General features: G+C 39.5%; 4 protein-coding genes across 7 annotated transcripts in view; 2 read left to right on the top strand and 2 right to left on the bottom strand.

Annotated features, from left to right (window-relative positions):
- Nucleotides 1–197: 197 nt before the first annotated feature.
- Nucleotides 198–4,820, bottom strand: tk1 (thymidine kinase 1, soluble). Its single transcript, XM_015038671.1, has 7 exons — nucleotides 4,634–4,820; nucleotides 4,478–4,509; nucleotides 3,819–3,932; nucleotides 2,762–2,855; nucleotides 1,639–1,728; nucleotides 894–1,013; nucleotides 198–779 (listed from the first exon to the last, which is right to left on the bottom strand). Exons 1-7 carry the CDS (start codon nucleotides 4,706–4,708, stop codon nucleotides 600–602), a joined length of 705 nt encoding a protein of 234 aa, XP_014894157.1. The 5' UTR covers nucleotides 4,709–4,820; the 3' UTR covers nucleotides 198–599.
- Nucleotides 4,821–5,633: 813 nt separating this feature from the next.
- Nucleotides 5,634–13,068, top strand: afmid (arylformamidase). The gene is given in 11 exon segments (XM_015038669.1): nucleotides 5,634–5,783; nucleotides 7,775–7,865; nucleotides 8,992–9,096; nucleotides 9,175–9,223; nucleotides 9,299–9,384; nucleotides 9,475–9,543; nucleotides 9,659–9,760; nucleotides 9,868–9,946; nucleotides 11,229–11,364; nucleotides 11,524–11,628; nucleotides 12,315–13,068. Coding segments are annotated over 11 exon segments (879 nt in total). The 5' UTR covers nucleotides 5,634–5,756; the 3' UTR covers nucleotides 12,345–13,068.
- Nucleotides 13,069–14,207: 1,139 nt separating this feature from the next.
- On the top strand, nucleotides 14,208–21,620 carry cant1b (calcium activated nucleotidase 1b). Of its 4 annotated transcripts, XR_001425785.1 has the most exons (6): nucleotides 14,208–14,331; nucleotides 16,786–17,334; nucleotides 17,413–17,553; nucleotides 18,494–18,697; nucleotides 19,821–20,769; nucleotides 20,810–21,620. XR_001425785.1 is itself a non-coding variant. In XM_015038665.1 (5 exons), exons 2-5 carry the CDS (start codon nucleotides 16,845–16,847, stop codon nucleotides 20,189–20,191), a joined length of 1,206 nt encoding a protein of 401 aa, XP_014894151.1. In that variant the 5' UTR covers nucleotides 14,208–14,331; nucleotides 16,786–16,844; the 3' UTR covers nucleotides 20,192–21,620. The 4 variants fall into 4 exon arrangements, 3 of the variants coding, with proteins under 3 accessions (XP_014894151.1, XP_014894154.1, XP_014894153.1); XM_015038665.1 differs by having other exon boundaries at nucleotides 19,821–21,620; XM_015038668.1 differs by lacking the exon at nucleotides 14,208–14,331 and adding an exon at nucleotides 15,818–15,989 and having other exon boundaries at nucleotides 19,821–21,620.
- A 714-nt stretch (nucleotides 21,621–22,334) lies between these two features.
- ogal (O-GlcNAcase like) overlaps nucleotides 22,335–22,904 on the bottom strand; it is a 12,158-nt gene continuing 11,588 nt past the window's right edge. The window contains exon 17 of the mRNA XM_015038664.1: nucleotides 22,335–22,611. Within this exon, the coding sequence (XP_014894150.1) occupies nucleotides 22,469–22,611 (143 nt within the window). The 3' untranslated portion in view covers nucleotides 22,335–22,468. The remainder of the gene's footprint in view (nucleotides 22,612–22,904) is intronic.

Raw genomic sequence — 22,904 nt, 5'->3', positions numbered from 1 at the left:
TTTTCGACCCTGCTCACTGCAAACCAGCGGCTCACTGCAGCGTGGTGGGTCGCTAAGATTTAAACCAGTTATTTTTATCCTCACTTTGCTGCGGCGGGGAGTTTTAGATTACACATCTTGGGGTGAAAGGTCAAATGAAAGTAAAACATCTTCGAGTTTCCTACAGCTACTGTCAAAAATGCTCAGACATAAAGCAATAAAAGTGTCAGTTCTGAGTTTATTATACAATTTCTGACTTTAAACAGAATAAAACAGATGTATTCTGGATTTGAGTGCAAAATGTACATTTTGCTTAAAGATAATTTAAGACTTTATATCTGACAAGGCAATACTACAGTAAAAATATCAGAATTAAACAAAAAGGTACAGATGTTACCTCATGTTTACAAAACAGTAAGCAAATCATGCAGAGATATCAAGTGCTTAATCTCCTTCAAGTATTCAAAACGTCACACCAGACAAAAACATTTAGAATATTGAGTCGCTACTTTAATTCATCACAAAAACAAAAGCACTCAAAAGAAGAAAAGAAAATTGTACACACTTCTCACACACAGCAGATTGTTCAAAATTGATGCATCAAGTCTTATGTTTCCTGCTCAGAGGTGCAGAGGGGAGAACAGCTTCCGGGGAACGTTGGGGTCGGCGAGTTTTCCCAGCGGGACGTGAAGCGGCGTCTCGTTCCTGATAGAGGAGCTGTTCTCTTTGTCCACCACCAGACCACCATAGCACTTTCTGCACACCGCCTGATACTTGTCAGCACCGCCGATCACTTCCACCTGCAGAGGAGGAGTAAATCCAGCTGGGTTTGATGATGAAATGCGATACAATGCGCTTCATTTTTAGACCAAAGCTCATTGGAAGTATCCGGTCCGTTTGTCTGCTCTCCTCACCTCCTTCTCTGCTCCGAGCCTCTTGGTGTAGGCGGCTTCTTTGTAACACTGCATGCAGACGGCGTGGAGCTTCACCACACTTTCTGCCAGAGGAACCAGGTTCAGGATGTTTCCAAAAGGCTGGACAAAAACAAAAGTTCAGTTTGAGAGAGAAAAAAGACACAGAGCATCTAACGGGTCCATAAGTAGCATCATCCGAAATTTAAGAAAGAAATGGTCCAAGCCAGCTTTCTCACTAAGCAGAACGAATCATCACTCGGTGTTTCTGTGTTCAACTGTGTCCTTTTCCTGGACTGAGCCTCAGATAAGAGATACTGATGTCTGTAGCTATTTATTGAAACTTTGAACCATTTTTGGGATATAATGCGATGGCATCTTAGTAGCATTTTCAAAGAAATAAAAATGTGGTCAACATGCCACCTCTGGAAGAACAGGAAATGACCAAAAACATCTGGGGCAATATATCCAAGTTTTTGTTTTTTTTTTACGTATAATTGCCATTTTGTTAACAAGGCAGGAAGAAAAATTGTAAAAGACAGCACAGAAACATTACCTAGCGCTAAAAGAATGCCGACTTAACCGCATTAAAATCACAAGAAAGGCACTATTGTGTGCAAAGTAATGAGCACACTCGTTTATCTGCTGTTGCAGTCGATAGTTTGGATTCTCCCTTAAAAAAAAAAAAAAAAAAAGTTCATTGTGTGGGACGTTTTGTGACATCTGCCCAGCATGCGACAGCACCCACCTTCCTCTGGAAGGTCCCATCCAACGCAGCCACGATGACCGTCTTCCCCAAATTGGCCATCTCCTCACAAAACTCCACGGTGTCTGGAAACTACGGCCAGGAAACAGAGCAGATTAAGATACGCTTGTCTCACTCACGTGGAATTTCAACATTTTTAAAACTGCGTGACAAATGTCGCCGTTACGACGGCAACGCAGCAAAACAAGCCAGTTTGACCGTTTGGATCGGCGCTTTTTAAATCTGCCATGTTTTCTTTTCTGGATGAAGATGGAAGCGGCGGATGGTTGATCATTCCAGGGGACGGATTTCATCCGTTTGTCTTGAGATTATATTTGCTCTCACTTGGTGTATTATAGATAAAAACGAACTAACCTACATTACAAATATCTGACCAAATCCAGGAAAGAGGCAGGGTAGATAAAAGTTACGATTTGATTTCAGTTTCAAAGCAACTAAAGACAAAGTTGATGCAACATGATTTGGATACCTTTACAGTGTACCACCTTTAACACTTTCAACATGTTCTCCGTCATTTTGTCTTCGAGTTCTCCTCTTGTCTGTTTGCTCATCTCCGCCTTGTGGCTTTATGTCGCAATTCACCAGACGATGACCAACTCGCTTCTCGATAGTTGATTTCACAACTTTCTGCAGGAGAACTGGCACTCTCTGGTTTGCACAGTTTGTTTATTTCAGCAACATTGGAGGGTTTTGGACCGTCTGAAGACGTGCCACGGCACCTCAGTTGGATCTGGAGGTGTACTTTAACTAGGCCAGTCCTAACCCTTTGTTTGTTTTCACGTAATTCAGTGGTGGAGTTACCCAAGTGCCATTGGAGAGATTAAGGTTGCTGATGAATGGAGATAAAAAAAAATAAATAAAAATGTTGCCTAGTTCCCGAAGCAGCAACGGAGCCACAGATCATCACGCTACCATCGCTGTGTTCGACTGTTAGCGTGCTGTTCTTTGTCTGAAATGCCTTTTCAGTGTTACGTAGATTAGTTTCAAAAAAGAGTTACACTTTTGTGTCGTCTGTCAAAACACAAAGACGTCTTTCTTCCCCAAAGGTGTTGATTTTTGTTAAGGCGATTGAAGGTTGAAGGAGATCATTTGCAAACAAACTTACAAACTGTCCTTCGTCGATCCCGATGACGCAGGCCTTCAGCGCGGCGGAGCGAATGTCTCCCAGGCAGGTGGCAGGCACGGCCTCCATGGTGTTTCTGAAACGACGGCAAGATTCAACAAAAAAGGTTTTATCATACGATGAAAACTCGAGGATTTTCTGCCTTTAACGTTTTGAAACAAAGCAGTGGTGTTTGATTTTTAAATGCATTTCAGTAACTACAGCTATGACATGGCAAAAAAACCAAAACAAAACAAAAAAAAACAATTTATTAAAACGAATGAAACTTACAAATGAAAATTAACATATGGTCAAACAGTATATATGGAAAAAATATGAAGGTGTGTGGTTTTATCTTAATAAAAAATATTGTTTTTTAAAAGCTTCATAGTGAAGTTCATACCACACAAGGATGAGTTGATGCAGTTTATTCTGTTTATTTTGTCATCTCTTACTAAAAATGCACCAGGGATTGAAAGGTCAATTGAAGGTCATGAACATACATGCTTGTGTATAATAGAACATTTTCATTTTAATGAAAAACTACTACATCTTAGGGGAGACGGTGGTTGTAGTTACGACTGGATCACTGAGGTCAGACCTCAAAGAAAACCAGGAAAAGCCAGGTCAGTTTCTCTCCACTTTTTATTTGACAAGCGGTTCGGGGATAATGGAGTATTAATAACTGTCAAATTTAATATTCGCTATTAAGCATATTCAGTTTAATCTAGTGGTCACTGGTCAGTGTCGTAGGACAGGAATAGCTGCTGTGATTGCAGAACATCACCAGCAGGGGTCAGCTCAGGCTCAGTCATTCCTGCCAAACTATTTTCATCAGCAGCCACCGATTTCTGAACTTTAAGCTGTATGCATAAAGCTATCATTTTTCATGATGATCATAATAAAAATACATGCATTATTGTATGTTACTGAAGTTACCCAACATGCTGGATCTCCCCCCACCCTTTAGCTGTGAACAGAATAAATCTAATATTCTTCATCGCATCAAGTTTTACACTCATAGATAAAACATATTTATAAAATAAAAACGGAAGCTTACTTGTCATGTGTGGCCATACCCGAGTCTGAATACCGGATGTCTTTGGCATATTTGATGACCAAACATTTGTACTGGGCCACCTGGAAACGGCGCACTCTTCTCATCAGTTCGGTGCTGCAAAAGTATTAATTAAAGCGAATAATTAATACTGTGACCAAGACACTGGTCAACAAAAACATATTTACATAATTGTGCAGCACAAATGTTTATTAGATTATCTTTGATTTAACTGTATAATAATAATAATAATAGAACTGTGCTGTGAGTAACAGGATATGAATGTGATTATGTGATTGTACTAGTTTAAAATGTACTGAATTTGGGCTGAAGTGTCTGGAGATTACATCTGGTGCAGTTTAAAAAAAAAAACAAAAACGAAATATAGATTTTTTTAAGTCTCAAAAAACTTGCCAATTTGAATGTAAAAGCTTGAAAACTTATAGCTTAACAATTGTGTGCTTTGCACAAGAAGGATATGAATGAATGGGAGTAAACAAAGCAGAATTGGCGGGATGGTGATGTTTAAGCGGAAATCAAAGCAAATATCATGTTTCATAATCATTTTTGAACACAGCGGATGGGTAAAACTGAACAAGTACATCAATTAAAGCAATAAAAGTCACAAAGTTTGTGGTAAAAGTTATAAAAGATTAACTCACCTTTTGCCTGAAAACATCGGCCCAAATATAATCTACAAACAAGAAAAATTGTGCAACTGTTAAACTGAGGAAGAGGCTTAGTTTACCTTTTACGTCTACAGCAGAATTTTACTCAATTTTTTGATACATTTTAGGTTTTCTCCAGCTGATACGAACCTGAATCTGTCCACGGGATTTCTTCGGTGAGTTTTGTAGCCTGATTGGACAAACTGGCGAATCGAGGAAGTCCATTTTGATTTAAATACACACTTAATAATATATTACAATAAATATAAGTTAAAATAAAAATATGTTATATTCCTTATTGCTAACAAAAGATCTACAGAACAATTTTGAATGCAGCGCGCTAATGACAACAATTTTATACTACATCTCCACCAATAGTCTTATTGTCACGTGCCACTACGGACCAATCGGCTTCAGCTGACAGCTGCAGCTGGGGCGGACTCCCGCCACTACTGACCAATCAAATTACAGAGCGTTTAACTCCCTCTGCTTTTTTCCCCCCAGTATAGTGTGACGTTTTTCGTGATGGGAATTGTAAATCCTTTCCAAGATCCTATTCACTTGGCCCACTTCACTCGAAACAACTTGATCTTTTCCGAACGAACTTTTATGACAGTGCTAGTCTCATATAGATTAATGGATTTTAGTGTGTTAATCTAATCCCTTTACAGCAACTCCCAGTGATCCTTACAAAGAAAAATCACTTAAACGAGACAGTGTCTATAACAGAAATATCTTAAACAGGTATAGCAGCTAAAATAGCACACAAATAATGCAATAGAGAGTGATATATCTGTTCTCATAATTTAAAGGCTTTGTAGAAATTCTATATAATCAACATATAATTTACAAAGGTTTGCAGTTGCCTTGTAGCAAGAAGGTCATGGGTCCAAATTGCAGCCTGGGGTCTTTCTGAATGGATTTGGGATGTTCTCCCTGTGCATGCAACAATACTGTTAGGTTAGTTGGTCTCTCTAAATTGTCCTTAGGTTGGATATTGGATTACGTTACATTCTCAGTTCCTGAAATGCAGCTGCAAGTTGAGATGAGAACAGAAACTGCCACAATCATCTGTTCCTCTTTAGTTTTCTGTTCCCCTGTTGTCCAAACTCCAGCCTGATAAAGCATTAAGCAAAAGGTATTGTGCAGCTGATTCAGCCGTGAACAATGTGTTTACACAGTGAGACTCTGCAGTCTAAAGTTCAGACCTTCATCAGATGGTGGTCAGATTTATTCCTTCGCAGCAATCTGAGGTATTCTGACGACGTAAACGATGCACTGGATGGAAATGAAGAAAGACGTAAGAGTTTTCACTTTATCTGTTCTGTGCTTTGGTTGCTGACAGGAGAAAGAAGATAATGTGAAGCTGGAGGAGTTCAGATCACTATGTGTGATTTGACTGTTTAGAGTTATTAGAAACAAATAAGGTTTTTGATCTCATTTGATATACAAAACAAAGGGAAAGTTTTATGATTGCTTCGATTTCCATCGAAATCAGCTTCGATTTGATCATTCAGATCCGGTCTAATCTGATCATTCAGATTAGACCAGATTAGATCAGATCACCGGTCTAATCATTCCCAGTGATCAGACCGGTGACTTTGCTCAGTGTTTTTATTGGTTGTGCAAAGTATTCAGATTAGACAGCCATGTGACTCTGCAGAGTTCAAAGTATATGCTTTGTAAAGAACAGTAAACAGATGGAACCACTTTTATCCCAAAAAAGCAAGATTTTTTTTAAAAAGAGGAATATAAATAAATGAATACATTTCTACAAGAAAATAAATAAATAAAATATTTCAAATAATTTTTAAAACGATTTGAATTCTTCTCAATAAATGAGAATGGATTATTTTAGTTGGTTGAGAATCACCTTGTTGGGGCAAAACAAAAAATTTGGTCCATGCCAGATTTTACTGGTGTCATTTTTTTCTAAATAAAATAGAAAAAAATGAAGAAAATGTGACAGATAGCTAGTCAAGCATGTCTAATGTCGAGTTACAGCTGTCTCTTTGCTGAGTATTATGTTATGTAACATTACGTTACCTTATGTTACTTTTTGTTATGTTATTCTGATATGTGTCAACACAAAAGTCATCCTTTGAGTTTAACAGCTTTTCTCCTTATAGATTGAAGATAAATGGCTTACCAAAAATAAATAAATCAATAACCTGCACTGAGGTAATCTTCAATGATGATGAGGGACATGCAGCTAAAGTGGACACAAAATCTTCCAGGGACCCTCGAGGGGGGTTTAAGTAAACATTTTGAAATATTCCAACAAAAGTCAGGGTGAGAAGTTTTAACTTTAACAAGAATTGTGTTTCTGACAAACTATACTGCAGTGCTATATCTTTAAGTCAGAGGTTTCTATGGTATGTTGGGTAATAAAAGAAAGTATTTGGCCAAGAAACCAAAAGTTCAGTATTTGAACCCTTAGTCACTTAGTTTTCACTGTTGCTTTGTGACATGGAGCTCCATCAAACTTTAAAAAAAACTTTATTAATCAACAAACTGCACCCAGATTGTGGGACATATTTTCAAAATGTCCCAAACAGTCTGAAGAGGGGCTTCATTAAAGAAAATAACTTCTCCTTAGTCCAGTTGTTGGACTTTCTGAGGTGCGCTGAAGCTTCCTGTTGAAGTTTGTGATGATCTTATAAGTGGTTGATGTGGGTGCAGTTTTAGTTGCAGCAATAGTCTTTCCTGTGAAACTTTTTTGGTGCAGAGAAATGAGGTACCTGCTATCACAAAGAAAATATTTTTCTTTACGCACCACTCCCTTTAGATTCAATCATTCTGCTCTTCTAATTCAGTGAGTAAGACGGAGACAAAACAACTGAATTGTCTCTCTTCAATGATAGGATTATAGAAATAATTGTAGCTCATTTAGAAGCAGAACAAAAGGAACCTGCAAATGAGGTTTCTGTGATTAGAGAAAATATGAATTAACTTTGCTTATAATTTATAAACTTTATCAGATGGAGCATTTTAACAATATACACCCCTTCCATCCTGCAAACAAAAAGAAAGAACAAAGGATAAACAAATACGGCAACATTTTTATCTCTGTTTTTGAATATTATTATTATTATTATTATTATTATTATTATTATTATTATTATTATTATTATTATTATTATTATTAACCATCTCATAAAAATCGGTACATGCAGTTCGGCCGTGTTGTCGGCAGAGGGCGCTGCTTGTTGAATATATTCCTCCGTGCCTGGTTGCGTGCCAGCTCGCATGGCGGCGGAGCGGCTCACAGCAGTGTCTTTCTGTCAACAGGAGCTAGAGAAGCAGTACTCACCCAGCAGGTGGTCCCACAGGATGGCGGCAGACGACGTGATTAAGGCCCACGTCAAGGCTCTGAAGGAAGGTTTGTTTGTGTACCGGCGACACGGTAACTTTGTTTTTTAATCTGGCAGATCGACGGAGCTATCGGTCGGAGCACCAGTGTTGTGCTCAATGTTGTGTATCCGTAAATCTGAAACCCCCGTCGGATAATTATGAATGAGTTTGGAAGTTTGAAGCTATGTGTGTAGGGGGGTTTTTAGGCAAGGAATGTGATTTTATTAGCTTAAAACACGCTATTAAGCTAAAACATGGCATGTTTATTGTTCATAAATCACATAGTTTGGAATTAACAGTAAATTGTGTGTCCACAGTTGGGTTTAAAGGTTTACCACACACATATGCTACATACATGCTGTTTCATATATTACTAAGAGACGCACCATTAAAATACGACTGTTATCTTTTGTTTTATTTGTAGAGATTAAAAATATGTTTTTATTGAAGATCTGACGTAGTAAGATTCTCAGGACAGACTATGAGGAGAAGACTTGTCCAGAAAATTGTAAAATGCCATTGCACGGATTTTCTTCCGTGCAATGGCACAGTCGCAGTGAGAAAAGCACAGCTCTATTGATTGGTACATTCATTTACAATGAGATGCTACACTCCATGGTAGTTTTCTTGAAGCCTAAATCAAGTTGACAGGTTTAGGGGGAAAACCCACACCTCTCTCTTTCCAGTTTCCTTACAAGTTCTTCTCAGTCCATGATGGATTGACTCTTTAGTGCCATGGTGCTCAACTATAGCGCTTGGGTTGACTTTAGAGGTATTCAGGACACATTTGCTGGACAAATGAAAGCAAAATGATGCCATTTATGGTGCTCCCTCTGAAGGAGTGACCTCGTCCCCAGCGTAACCAGTCTGAAGTTTAAAACCTGGTGGAATAGGTCAAATGATGTGTTCAGTGACCAGGATAACTACTGTTAGCAGTGCAGGCTAATGACAAGGTACTTCTCTGTTACAAGTGCAGCCAAATACTGTAGCAACAACATGTTCACCAAATGTGGTCATGTGTCGTTTGTTAAAAATCTAATAAATACAAACCATTTAAAGTGATTTATGTTTTACATATTTCCCTATTAATTTAAAGACGGATTTCCCATCCTTTTCTTTTTATTTTAAATTTTTGAATCGCGTTTTCTCCTCAGGTACAGAGCGAGCCCGCAGTCTGGCTGAAACTTTAATCAACGTTCCATACGGAGAGGGAGATGGAGAGAAACTGGACGTGTACATCCCCAAGACCGCCTCTTTGGGTATGGAGCTACGCTTCAGATGTCCTGAATCTACTCCCGGATAATTAATAATAACCGGCTGCATGTTTTCTCTCTCAGACGTCAACCTTGTTATTTACATCCACGGAGGCTACTGGCAGTTTCTCAGGTACTGCTTCTTATTCAATGCTTTATTTTCTCATGTAAATTAAGATATCGGGTAAAAAAATAAAAATCTTTGCAGCAAAGAGGAGTCTGGATTCATGGCTGTCCCACTCGTTGATAAGGACGTTGTTGTGGTTGCCGTTGGCTACGACATTGCCCCCAAAGGTAGAGTCGGTCATTTCTGATCTGTAGATAAAAAGATAATCTGAGGAGATCAGCTGGAAATGTCAGCTGTGTGCTGCACTTCCCTTTAAGGTAACATGGACCTCATGGTGTCCCAGGTTCGCAGGAGGGTTTTTTTTGTCGTTTAACAATACTCCAAAAAAAGGAAAAAAAAAAAAAAAAAAAAAAAAAGATGTATTAATCGTAGAGTGCGTAGGACGTTATTTTCACTAGAATCAGCTCCAGTGTGTTAAATAAGCTCTCTGTGGTTCCTCACTCAGTGGTCTGTACCTGTGTGGCCACTCTGCAGGGGCTCACCTGGCCGCTATGGTGCTCTCCACCGACTGGACCCAGTACAGCGTCACACCAAACATCAAAGGTGAGTTGCGGAGGATCAGGCTGGGCTCACTGGCGCCTTCAGGCACAGAGGCTCAGAAATATCCGGGTGGTTTTATTTGTTCACCGTCGCTCTGATTTTCCTCCAAGGCGCTTTCCTTGTGAGCGGCATATACGACCTGCTGCCCATCCTGCCCACGTACATCAACGAGCCTCTGAAGATGACAGAGTAGGTTCTGATTTCCTGGAGTAATCACACATTGGGGGGGGGGAAAAGAAACTATTCTACAAACACAGAACCCTTGTTGCACATTGTTAACTTTGAAACTGCTGACAGAGATTGATTTTTGTAGATAAGAAGGCTGATAATTTAAATGTATTCTAATTTATCTTCTAGAAAAAAACTTTCAGTCTGTTAAGAACTGAAAGCTCTTTTATTTTATGAGAAATAAAAGGTTTTATTTCTCATAAAACCTTTTTTTTTTTTTTTGGTAAGCCAGTCACAATAATCAGCTAATTGTACCGTTGATTAAAATGAGCTTGATCGTTTCTTTATCATCAATATTTTTTGAAGGACAATTTTATTTACGGCGACTTCGTAATCCACTTTATTTACGGTTTCAGTTGCATGTGGTTTTACTTTGTTTTGGGTTGTTTTTTTCATTTTGGATATTTGAAATGTCTTCCGGTTCCACAGCGGATGGTTCTGTATAAAATAAAATTTTGTTAGTCTTTGAGAGGGCAAACTTCCATTATTATGCCATTATCAATATATTACATTAAAAACAATATTAAAGTTTACCGCAATAATTTCTGGTACAGTCAGAAAAGTAGTTCAAACGCTTAAAATGGAACTTTACCAGCTAGGGGAATCATAAACCAATGGCCCTTTAAAACAGATGGGTAATTATTGATCACTTTCACCTCTTTGTATAGTCCACACAGTTTTAATCTATGGATTTCAGATTGAGTCAATGCATTCTGAGCGAGTATAGAGTTTATAATTGTAAGAAATGACAAGAGTTTCAGGTTGTTGAATTAGCTAAATAAAGTGCATAAGGCCTTCCAGTTACTCAGGCTTAATTGTGATAATAAAAAAAAATGCAATCACAAGCTTAGATTCGGGCTTGATTGATTGCTTTTTGAGATCTTTCCGTCGACTGACTGGTTCTGCTTAACCGATTCCTTGATTCTGCAGTTCTGAATCAACAGAGGGAGATTAAATGTGGAAACTAAAAAAAACAAGAAACGAAAGTGATGAATCCCAGTTTACCAATGACTTTACTGTAGATGCTGAAAGGGTTAGTTTAAGACTTACAAAAACAAACCCCCGCAGATCTGATTTTAGACGTTTTGAACTCCTGCTGTGGTTTTTATGTCCTGATCCTCCTTTAAATGGTATTGACTGGGTCGTGGAGAGCGTCGTGCCGGAAGCTGTGGTGGTAAATGTCATTGTTGTCGTCTGTGTAAGTGGTGGTGCCAGTCGGAGCCTCATTCCTTTGTGTCTGCAGGGAGGTGGCGGTGAGAAACAGCCCCAGCCAGCTGGTCCCTCATCTCAAACGATCCTCGTCAGGCTGTCGGATCGTTGTGGCCATCGCCCAGAATGACTCGCCGGAGTTTCGCAAGCAGTCGGAGGAATACTACAAAGTTAGTGGCCACAGCCGAGAATAAATACTGCTGTAAATGGCGCAGAGGCGGCTCATCAGTTGGGGCATTTTCTCTGTTGTTCGGATTCAAGCTGCCTCTCTGAAATTACACCAGACATAACTGCCCTTGTCACCAACTTCTCTTTTGTGTTTCTTTAAGACTCTGGAAGCAGCAGGACTGACGGTGACCATGGAGGATGTGGCGAACACAGACCATTTTAGTATCATTGAGCAGCTGGTGGATGGAGACTATCACCTGACCAAGGTACCCTCACATCCTCACATCCTGTTACGTTGGATTTTGTCAATATGGTGGATTCATCAGCTGGATCTGAACATGAGTAGACTTTATTTCTCTGCCCTCTCCTTTTGTGAAAAAAAGCCAGCTAGCTTTATATACAGTTGCATCACAGAACTGGGGGAAAAAAAATTTCATCCTGATCCTTTGAGACCAGTGTTAATAAAATAACAGTGACGCAGATCTCAATTTTATTCACGACTGGGCTTTGAATAGGCCTTTCTAGCACATGATTATCTTTTGATCTCATGCTTTGACTGAATGTTAAGTGAACTTTCATGCCAGTCTTTTGTTGCCACTAAAAAAATTTTTCAGGATTGCCCTATTTTTAAAAAAAAATCATCATCAAAACGACTTTGAACTAATAATATAAACGGTCAATAAAATACAATCTGCAGGTAACCTGACGAGATGTGAAAAATCTTAAACTCTTGCAAGTTATCATATTTTGTCAGAAAGAAAAGACCAGAGATAGTATTGAAATTATGTTAATGCAATGTCATGAAAGAAAATGCAAATATCTTTCATGACAAACTACTTTCATCATCTGTGGTTCAACCTGTTGACAAATCTGAACATGTTAGCTTCCTAGCTTGTAACTTTGAAACGTCAGAGTTGTAACTCTTTACTTTAATGCTTTCCTTTCTCTGCAGCTCCTCCTGAAGATGATGGGGAAGAGCTGAAGTGTTCAACAAACCTCTGATCAGTCCCAGTTCACCCACAATGAGAAAATAAGTATTTCTTCAGGGTTTCACTGTGGTAAATGTTTTTTTTTTTGTCATTTTGAGATCAATCCAGGTGACATCAGTTGTTCTGATGGTTTAGTTTACATTATTTACAAATGTTCAAGAAGTCCTAACTAAGCTTTGGATGTTTGGAACACCGTCGCTTCACTGCACTGTGTCATGGCAGAATTCACTTCTCAGGCTCAGTTGCAAACAGATTTGCTGGACTACTGTGAACGTTGTTGTGATGACGCATAATACCACTGCACATTAAATATTTTTGAGTTGACTGTTACTTTTGACTCATTTCTGACTGATTATTGCTGTTTTTCTTGTTTTTGACAATCTTCAGTAAAGAGTAAACGTGTATCATTTGACATGAAGGTAGCGTTTTCCCTGACCCTCCTGCTCTCCACTGAGATCTGACCCGGGGGGAATCCTGACGTAACACATGATGATGATGACGATGATGATGATGATGGTCTGCAGCTGTTCCTGATCCTGATATATCATTGCAGAATTTTGATTTCTAATCATGAGGTTTTGAAACTGAGATTAAAATGAATCTGCAACAGTGGCACTTTGATTTGCACTGCACATTGTAGCATTGCACATTGTTTAACAATATTTACACCATGTTCTGCTTGTCATTACTGAAGAACATAATAAATATTTATATTTATTTAAGAGAACATGTGGTCAGTTGTTTCTGTTTGTGAATTGAATGACTCATCATTTCATAATGATTTCAGAGTGCTCATTACCTTTTAATCCAGGAGACCCAAAAAGTAGTTGGTTTGTTATTGGCTGACTAAGGATCAGCATTGTGGATGCTGTCTGTCCTTTTTTTGAGAGACTTTTCAGTGTTTGAGTTGAGTGGTCATTTTTTTTACTTATAATTGTTCATTTCAGACTTCTTAAAACAAATATAATGAAACAGTAATTTACCAAACTACTGTAAATATTATTGTGTTTGATTTGTCTAAGAACGATGTTGGACAAAATGAGGTCATTGTAGGTGATAGTTCCAAATCCAATGGGATTTGTTACTGTGCTGTTTACAATCTGTTAACCCTATTCTATAACCCTATAACTATGGATGGAACATAGTCGCATTTTGTGTAGAGGAAAACATCAGAAGTAGAAAAATACATACTGTATTCCTTCAACTTTTTAGATGTTTTATGTGCATGGAAGCCATATTTAAGCGGAACTTGGCAGTTAGGCTAACAATTAATTTCAAACAATGTATTTCTCTTTTATGGTTATGCAAACATTACAAAACCATCTTTACAAATAAAAATTGTACAGTATGATGTGTGCCACTGTAAAATGTGATAAATGCTTTATAACAGCATTGTTTACGTTGTTTTATATGTGCATAGAGAATATTTGATATAGAAATCAGGGCTTTTCTGACCTCTGACTTTACAAGCTGGCATTCCTACTTCAGTGGACTTTGTTAATTCTGACTGGGAATATAAATAACTATCTTGAGTACAAACAAAACATAGCAGCAATCGTTGTGATGCTAACCACCATTAAAATACACACCTTCTAACATCTTTAACAACGTTGATGCTTTCCTCAATAATCTACTGTATCAAGTTAAAAATTCGTCTGTACATTAATAAAAAAAAGTGGTCTCAATTGAGATTTTGTGAATTTCTTGATTTAGTTTGTACTTTAAATACTAAAATAAACAATTACATTTTTATTTTTTTTTATTTATATTTTGACAAGAATGACTTTTAAATGTCTGTTAGCTGTTTTTGTATATAATTTATCGATGTGGCTGCGTCGAAACCCCGTGGACACCATGTTTTGTTTATGACGTTAAAGAGCCGTGAGGTGCCCTTACTCTTACTGCAGGGAGTCCCAGCAGTTCCTTGTAGGAGGAGACTGTCACCGGCCAACAGGGCGTCGTGAGAAGCCTCCACATCAGGTGAGCTGCTGGGGCAAAAATGGGGACATGGGTCGGGAAAACTCTGTAAGTTGACGAGCGGCGTCCTTCGTGAGTCGGGGCGAAATGTAAACGTTTACAATGTACTGTTGCTAGCTGATGTTAGCCGTGCGGCTAATAAAACGTCTGGAGGTGATGTCCGCTGTATGACATAACTTTCCGTCCGTGTGAAACACTTGGACATGTTCGGACATTTCGGCTTACGGTTTTAGGAGCTTATCTGTATTCATTTAAACCGGCTAATTCAGCATGTACTGCCAAAATGTATGAACCTTTAACCGGCTCTTGTAACCTCAAACAATAGCTTAAAGTGGAATTGTTCCAATTAATTCTCTCATCATTTACACACGGCAAACAAGGGAAATAATGAAGAAAAGAAAAAAACCCAAAAACGATTGACAGTTGAAATAGTCTAACATAGTTCGCAGCACAGCTGATTTGCGACATTAACTGCTGTGAACGCTTAGATGTGACTTTCTGCTGCGTTACGTAACGTAACGTCCCACTGCGTAAAGGAGTAAAAACGGCAGTTGACACTACTTACGCCACACTTGAATATGAACGATATTTACTTACATACCTGTGTGTAAGTAGTTAACAAAATATTCAAGAGAATATTTAAGTGTCATACACTTAAATAGTGTATGACACTTAAATAGTCATACACTATTTAAGTGTTAAATAGTTAAATAGTCTCTTCTTTTTAAAAAATGCATTTTTTTATTTGTATCATCTTCAGTCTTTCACAGAACTTTTACCATTCAAATTGCAATGATAAAACCAAACAAAGAATAAAATATACATTATTATTCTTTGTTTATAGTACATAAATATTGAAAAGCAAATGCGTCCAATATAAAGAAATAGAAACAACAAGGAAATATAAACATCAAACAGAAAAGCAGTTTACAGAAAATGCAAGATTTTGCAGTTTTGTTGTCTTGAAATACTGCTATTTCAATCACTTTCCTTTCTGTGGTGTTGTTGGGGTTTGCCATGTTGTATGTACTTCCTGAGAAAGAGTCTGCTTTTATTTTTCATGTCCCTAAAAAATAAATTTGAGAGGATTTAAAGTGCAACTTTTACTGCATTTTGTGAGAAAAATTAATTTCACATCAATTTTTTTTAACTTTTGCATCAAATTCGTCTTTAAGCTGTATGCTGTAGACTTTCTCTTATTTTTGGAAGATTTCTCTATAAACACTACAAATACAGTTCACAATTCATCACTAGAAATCCAAGTTAGTTTTGGCTGTGAAACTTGAGATGGTCTACAAGATGGTAAAGGAAGAGACCTGCTGAAATCAATTATTCATGCGAGTACGAGGGCTGAACGAGCGAGTTTCTCTGAGGGATGTGTGCGGAGCAGAACGACGTGATAGTAGCAGCCTATTCAGGGGAGAGGAGAAGGAGGAAGGGTGAATAGTTTAATTCTTTATACGCCATACAGCAATGTCATGTGTTGGTCTGTGGTGCAGGGAGGTGGAAAATATCGGTTATGTATTCAGCAACGACAAAAAGCTCTTTTGTTATTATTTTATTTTTTTGTTCTGTCAAGCCTTGCGTGTTCAGTTTAAAGAGTCGACAAGCGTGAACACGTTCAGAGAGAAGCAGCGGATGCACCGGGGGAATTATGTGATGTAAGATTATCTGTTCCACCCAGATGACTTCTTGGCAAATATTCATGTGAACCCTTTTTTTTTTTAATCTTGTAGAATTTAGTCAGTAAATAAATATAAGTATAAAATTGTTTTAAGATTAATATTCTACTTAGAGTGCAGATATTTAAATAGTCAAATCTTGTTTAAAAAATTCAAAATGGCTGGGTAAAGATTTGCTCTGTTTGTCGCTGTTTGGAGTAACGTGAAGGGTCACCTTGGCCCAGAACAATAACAGATCTCTTATTTCAGCAGGTACCACGTCTCTTTATCTATTTATCTAAATTTCTGACGGAGGTGAAACAGTCTGTTGAGAATAAAAGTCTGCTAAACTTTGTAAGTTGTCTTAAAGTACTTCACAGGAGAAACAATAAAGTTAAATCAGAGAGTCAAGGAGATGGAATTCTGTACAACAGATCAGTGTGAAAAAACATAAAATGGATAAAAACATGGGTATAATCTTGACAGCAGTTCAACATGTTGAGAAATTACGGCAGACAGCAGGGTGAGGGTGTGCTGGTTCTCTTCCTGGTGGTTCGGTATGTTCGTGGAGCTCTGTTCCTATTCGGTATACGGTCTGCTCAGCCCAACAAAGCCCCGTTGTGAATAAGGAACAATAGGAACAAGAGCCCGTTTTAGCAGCTTGCCCTCCTACCAGTGCCTATTCTTCTCCAGCTGCTATGAAAGTAGACACATACTTCAAAAACCTCAAACTTTTCAACTAGGTTTTACATTTTGTGCAACCCTGCTGATGTTCCTCCTTGTTCTTCTTCTCCAGGCGGTGGAAGTTTTCATCTCCAACCCACAGCTGGCTCCAGGGATGAACCCGACACTTCCATGAACTCCTTCGGTTTTGCGGTTCGAGGCCTCCCCCTGGCCTTGGCGTCCATGACGCAGGCCACTGCCTCCGACCTGCGCTTTCATCCCAGATGGAGAGCAATAATCGTGACCGTCCTGCTGGCCATAGTGCTCATGCTGTACCTGCACCGGACCGTAGGGAGCACAGACACACCGACCAGAGGTAGTTTTCAAACTCGCAGAGAGGAGGATGTGAGATCACAAAGACTCTCTTGGTGTCTAAAGAGGAAAAAGCCCTACAATGACACATACCCGTTGAGTCCACCAGAGAGGACGCCGCACGGCGTTCGCTACCGTATAGGAGCGATTGCCGACCTGGACACGGCGTCCCAAAGCTCCAAGGGTCAGACGTGGTTCAGCTACATGAAAAGAGGCTACGTGACCGTTTCGGAGAGTGGGGACAGACTGGAGGTGGAGTGGGATGCAGACACAGTCACCTTGGAGAGCAGTCTGGCTGAGAAAGGACGAGGTACGTGGCTAAAAATCCTGTTTCTGCATACGGTTGTGCATGTTCATATTAATATGTGGTGCAACGCCGTGCCTGCAGGTATGGAGCTGTCAGAGCTGGTGGCCTTCAACGGTCACCTTTACAGTGTGGATGACCGCACAGGTGTGGTGTACAGGATTGAGGGGAGCAGAGCCGTTCCCTGGGTGATACTTCCTGATGGCGACGGCTCCGTGTCTAAAGGTCAGTGCCAAGGCCGATGAACCCCAAAGATTGACAGCAAATCCTTTTAAGAAAAACAAAAACCGAACGTTTAGTCGAGAACTTTAATACCTTCCAACTGTATTCATACATCCTGAACTTCTTATGGACTGTTGTACACATGAATATGCCTCAATCTAAACCGTCCCACATTTTAGGGTTGTTGTCCTGTTGGAAGGCAAACCTCTGATCTATTCTTAAGTCTTGTTTTAGATCTTCTAACAAATTTTTTTCCAGGATTGTCATGCATTTAGCTCCATCCTTCTTCCCTTTAACTCTGAGCTCTGCCTGATCTCTGTCAAAGAAAAGTACCCTCACATTATTATGTGTTATTTTTTCTGTTTGTAAATGATGGTATGTAAGGTAGAAACATTTGATTAGGGTCAGCCAGATGTTGGTGGTCAAAAGAGTTGTTTGTGATCGCTGTGCTGTTTCGACTCAGGTTTGATAATGTTGGATATTAAGACGGCCTGTGGAACAGCAAATGCAGTCAGTGGTGAGGAATACATTTTTAAGCTTACAAGACAAACACCGCTGATGTTATTGGACTTTCATAAGTTTTCATTCATAACAGTAGCATTGGGTCAACTCCCCCCGTTGCCCACCTCAGCTGCTTCAAGCTCCCACACAGGGTGATGTATTGGTTTCCGTACACATAGAGCCATTTGGATGTTTTATTTAGAGGCACCAGAGTACAGGAAGCTGACTACAAAATCACAGATTATTGTCTGTTTAAAACTTGAAAAGCTCGGATTGTCCACCTTCGCTTTTGACTTTGGCTCTCTAGTTTGGGTTGGTCTGTCACACAAAGCCCCAAAGCAGCATATTCAAGTCTGCTCTTGAAGCGATGAGTTGAAGAGCGAGGAGTACTTTCCCGAGGAATTGTTTGTGATTGTAGTTAATGCTTTCGTTTTCTGTGCAGGATTCAAGGCGGAGTGGCTGGCAGTGAAGGATGAGCACCTGTACGTCGGAGGTCTGGGGAAAGAGTGGACGACGACATCCGGGGAATTCGTCAACAACAACCCCGAGTGGGTGAAAGTGATCGACTACAAGGGCGGCGTGGAGCATGAAAACTGGGTGCCTTACTACGCCGCCCTGCGGAGAGCTGCAGGGATCGAACCACCAGGTGCACGTCTGCCGTCGATACCATCCGATGGTTGCGTGCAAAGACTAAACCTGAGCTTTGTGGAGCACCAGTTTAAATCATACCGCTTTGATGAAGTATTACCTACATTTACGAACAGAAGTTCTTGTTGGAATTCATGTTTTTCTCCTTAAGTCGTGTTTTATGTTTTACTACTTTAATACAGCAGGTTGATACAAATAGGTCAGTTCCTCCTCGTCGTGCTTGGTACAAGCTTAACAATGGTCCATTCATTGGATTTAGGTGTGCCGCAGCAGGAAAACATTTGAAGCATGCTGGGCAGGGGGTCACCAGGATCAAAGCTGTAAAACATTAGGAACAACTTTCTGATCAAAGCTGCTAGACCACAAGCCAGTTTATGTGTAAATTAAACATTTTATTAAAAATGTTCATTGTAGGAAACAGAAAGTATAAAGTTTTTTTTTTTTTGGACACTTCCATTGACTTTATCTGACACAAAATGAAAACATGTATTCAATAAGTCAACATAATGACTGAAATGTTGCCGTCTTAAGGATCTGAATCAAGTTACCGTATTTTCCGGACTATAGAGCGCACCTCACTATAAGCAGCACCTACAATTTAAAAAAAAAAGCCTGGAAACCGGGCTGTAAGCCGCTGGTATCTCCGCCGCTCTCGGTTTTCCAATAAATCTGCTGGATTTATTAAGGACTCAGCCCTCCGTCTCCAACGCCGAACCGTGGTTTCGTTCACGCGGAGTTTACGTGCAGCGGCTCTATTTCCCTCCTGTACTGCCAGATCGATAACCTTCAACTTAAGAGCTGCATCATATGAGTTTGAAGACATTTCTCTGTCGTGCCTGCTGCTAGCATGTTAGCACTTTCTTTCCAATGATTCACTTCCTGCTAAAGAGCCCCCCCTGGTGGTTGAATAAAAATCCACAGAAAAGCCCCACCGGGGTATGGGGCCGCATGGTTCAAAGCGAGGGGAAAAAAGTATCGGCTTATAGTCCGAAAGATATGGTAATTCAATTTTGTGACTGGAAACGATCGTCCCGCTCAACATATAACGTGGACAGGCGGCAAAGTTCGGTGAGCACCTGCAGTGGGGTGACGTGTAAATGAAATCCTCTTGCTCTTCGCAGGTTACCTCATCCATGAATCGGCAGCTTGGAGCGAGCGCCTCCAGCGGTGGTTCTTCCTACCTCGCCGTGCCAGCCACGAGCACTACGAGGAGGCGGCCGACGAGCGTCGAGCCACCAACCTCCTCCTGTCCTGCCCCGCGGACTTCAGACACGTGACCACGCAGCGCGTCGGACCTTTTAACCCCACCCACGGCTTCTCCTCGTTCAAATTCGTTCCCGACACCGACGACCAGGTCGTCCTGGCTCTGAAGTCGGAGGAGGACGCAGGCAGGATCGCCACATACATCATTGCTTTCACACTGGACGGGCGGCTGCTGATGCCCGAGACCAAGATGGGAGATGTGAAGTACGAAGGGCTGGAGTTCATTTGAAACGTGGCGGGGTGAAAGTTTCATATCGCATTATGCTAGAGAGCATCGGGATAACAAGGGTAAAACTTTTTTTTCTGAAAGCACAGGTGAAAGGTCAACAGGACAACTGTGAAAAACGTACATCTGCTGCTGTCTCCCGTCAGCAAACACTAGAGTCAAACCTACATCACATCAGTGCTGCTAGACGTTTTGTCTTTGTTTTTTCTTTATTTAATTTTGAGAAGAGACCCGATTGGAGTTGAATCTATAATAAAAAGGAAGAAAGTAAAATGCTTTTAAAGCAGTAATTAGGACTTAGACCAAACATTAAAGCAAAAATATTAAATTGGTTTTTAGAGATGTGTATATATATTTATATATAAACAGGTTACTGTTGGTGACATGGGCAATTTTCTAGTATTATTTAAACCACGGGAAATGGTCGGCCTGTAAGGCAAAATGTGTTTTTCCCTTTTTATCAGGTGCTAAATATTTTCTGATGGTGGCATTCTTCATTACTGATCATGACAAGCACAACAGTCCTCTTCACCGTGGACGATTTAATGTTTTAAAAAAGAAAATCTAACTTATTACCACAGGTGATAGGTATTTTTCTGAACCTACATAAATCTCTAACAGGCGTTTCTGCTTCATATCAGTGCACATTTAAAGAGACGGCTGTCGGCGTTTCTTTATTTTTGCTTGTTTTATAATATCTTTGGCTTTCATCATCGAACTGGACTTATACCGAGAAGGTTTCAGGAAATGTTTTTGGTCTCATGTAGGGTTTTCAAGTTTAAATATTTAACTTAAATACACTAGATAAAAAAAATTTAACCCCATGAGCGGAGATTTGTTCTTTCGAAAGGTTTGATTTTCACCAGAGTTGTGACACTCCCCACACAAAGTAAGGCTTAGTCGTATCATTCCACTGTCAGTCATTTCACAAATGTGTCTTTTCATTACTTTTTATGGCCACATGTAGTTCTTATCAGAAGTTTACATACACTTATCTTGAGCAGAAATGTCATAAAATAGGGGCATTTTATACTGGATGTGAACTTTAGTTCATTCAAATTGTTTGATTTATTTGCACTGATTATAGACTTGATTGGGTCGAGGTCAGAACCAATCCAGAAGTTCGTCTCCTTTCGCTCTAAATCCTGTTCTGATGTGTGCGTGGATTCGTCTCCTGTTCGAACCCAAATGTGTCCAAGTTTCAACCGTTGTAGATTTGAGGTCAAGATAAAGAATTAGGTGGCAGTCTTCTGTTATTGTGTGCAGTGCAACAGAATGGCCACACAGCACACTGCTGCCACCACCATGCTTGACTGTTGCTATGGTGTTCTTTGGTTTGCACAAAGCCTCGTCCAGAACCTGTTTGAGCCTGTATGACCATCCTGTGTGGATTAAAGGTAATCCAGTGTAATTTTAGACGTTCACACCCATTAAAAAAAAATAAAAAATCAAATATGTTTGTATAATCGCTCCACACTGAACAAACAGCTCAACTGAATAATTTGTTGGTGCGGCATTCCTACTTAGAACGACTATACAAGCTTTTGACAGGAATTTTATTTTTTACATTCCATTTTCAGTGTTTGATATGTATAAATTTGCCTTTAAATCACACATTATGAGCATATTACACTTGTTTCACTCAAAATATCCTACAGCAGTGTAGCTTTTTTTTTTTTTAAACAGGGTTTTCATGTTCAGACGCAGTAGACGCACGTCTCTGTGCGGCGTCTCTCAGCTGGTCACTCAGGGTTCAACAAAAGAAGAAAAGTGTCCTTAACCTTAAATCCAGTCCCGTTTGTGTTTTACTGCTGAGAAACGCTGAGCTTCGTCATGTTGTCATGTGTAGAGCAGACGTTTTTGGCTCCATGAAGCACGGTTACTTTGAGGCAGGACGTTTGTCGCTGCTGATCTTTGTTCATCTTTATTTTCTTGTCCAAAGTTAAACTTTTTTTTTTATGCTTCTAAAGCGAGAGAACAAATAATAAAAAAGCTATTTAATCAAAGATTAATTCTTAATACATTAAGAGTGATTGTATTGTCTAAATGACAAATAAAATGCATTCTTTGTTTAATTGTCTTGGTGTGTGTGTGTCTCAATGTGTCGCCTTGATGAATTTCCCTCTAAACTTAGAAACGCTAACGATTCACTGTGGATGTTTCCAATTTATTGAAAAAATATCCTCACAGAGATAACATTGACAAAATGTTAAAAGACAAGGCCAAAGACTTGATTCAAACCGACGAGCGTCGTTTACCGACATCCTAAATGCTTTGGCGTTACTGGAACTTTGTTGCCATGACGACGGCATCCTGAGCCAGACTCCCGTCCACGGGAACGTGTTCGAAGGAGCCGAGTTTAGAGTAAAAGTCGAGCATCCTCCGGTCGCTCTGCCTCAGCTCGCAGAAAACTCCTCTGGAGCCTGAATGTCAAACAGAATAATCTTTGATCAAATACACCGGGAGTAAATTAAAAAATAATTTAATTTCAAGAGTGGACGTTCCAATTAAGGTGAAGACGATCAGAGGCAGTAGCAGAACGACAACATGCTTTTACTGAAGTAAAAGTAAAAAGCAGCCATCCAAGAAATTACTCAAGAGTAAAACAGTATTTGGTAAAAAAAAAAAAAAAAAAAAAAAAAAAAAAACTCCCCAAGTACGTGGAAATTTTAAAAAAAACAAAATTTTTAAATTAAAAAAAAAACAAAAAAAAAAT

The sequence above is a fragment of the Poecilia latipinna genome, unplaced genomic scaffold (genome assembly GCF_001443285.1).
Source record: "Poecilia latipinna isolate Pla-1442-1.1 unplaced genomic scaffold, P_latipinna-1.0 Scaffold449, whole genome shotgun sequence".
In the NCBI taxonomy this organism is placed as follows: domain Eukaryota; kingdom Metazoa; phylum Chordata; class Actinopteri; order Cyprinodontiformes; family Poeciliidae; genus Poecilia; species Poecilia latipinna.
This window is presented reverse-complemented; position numbering and strand designations above follow the sequence as displayed.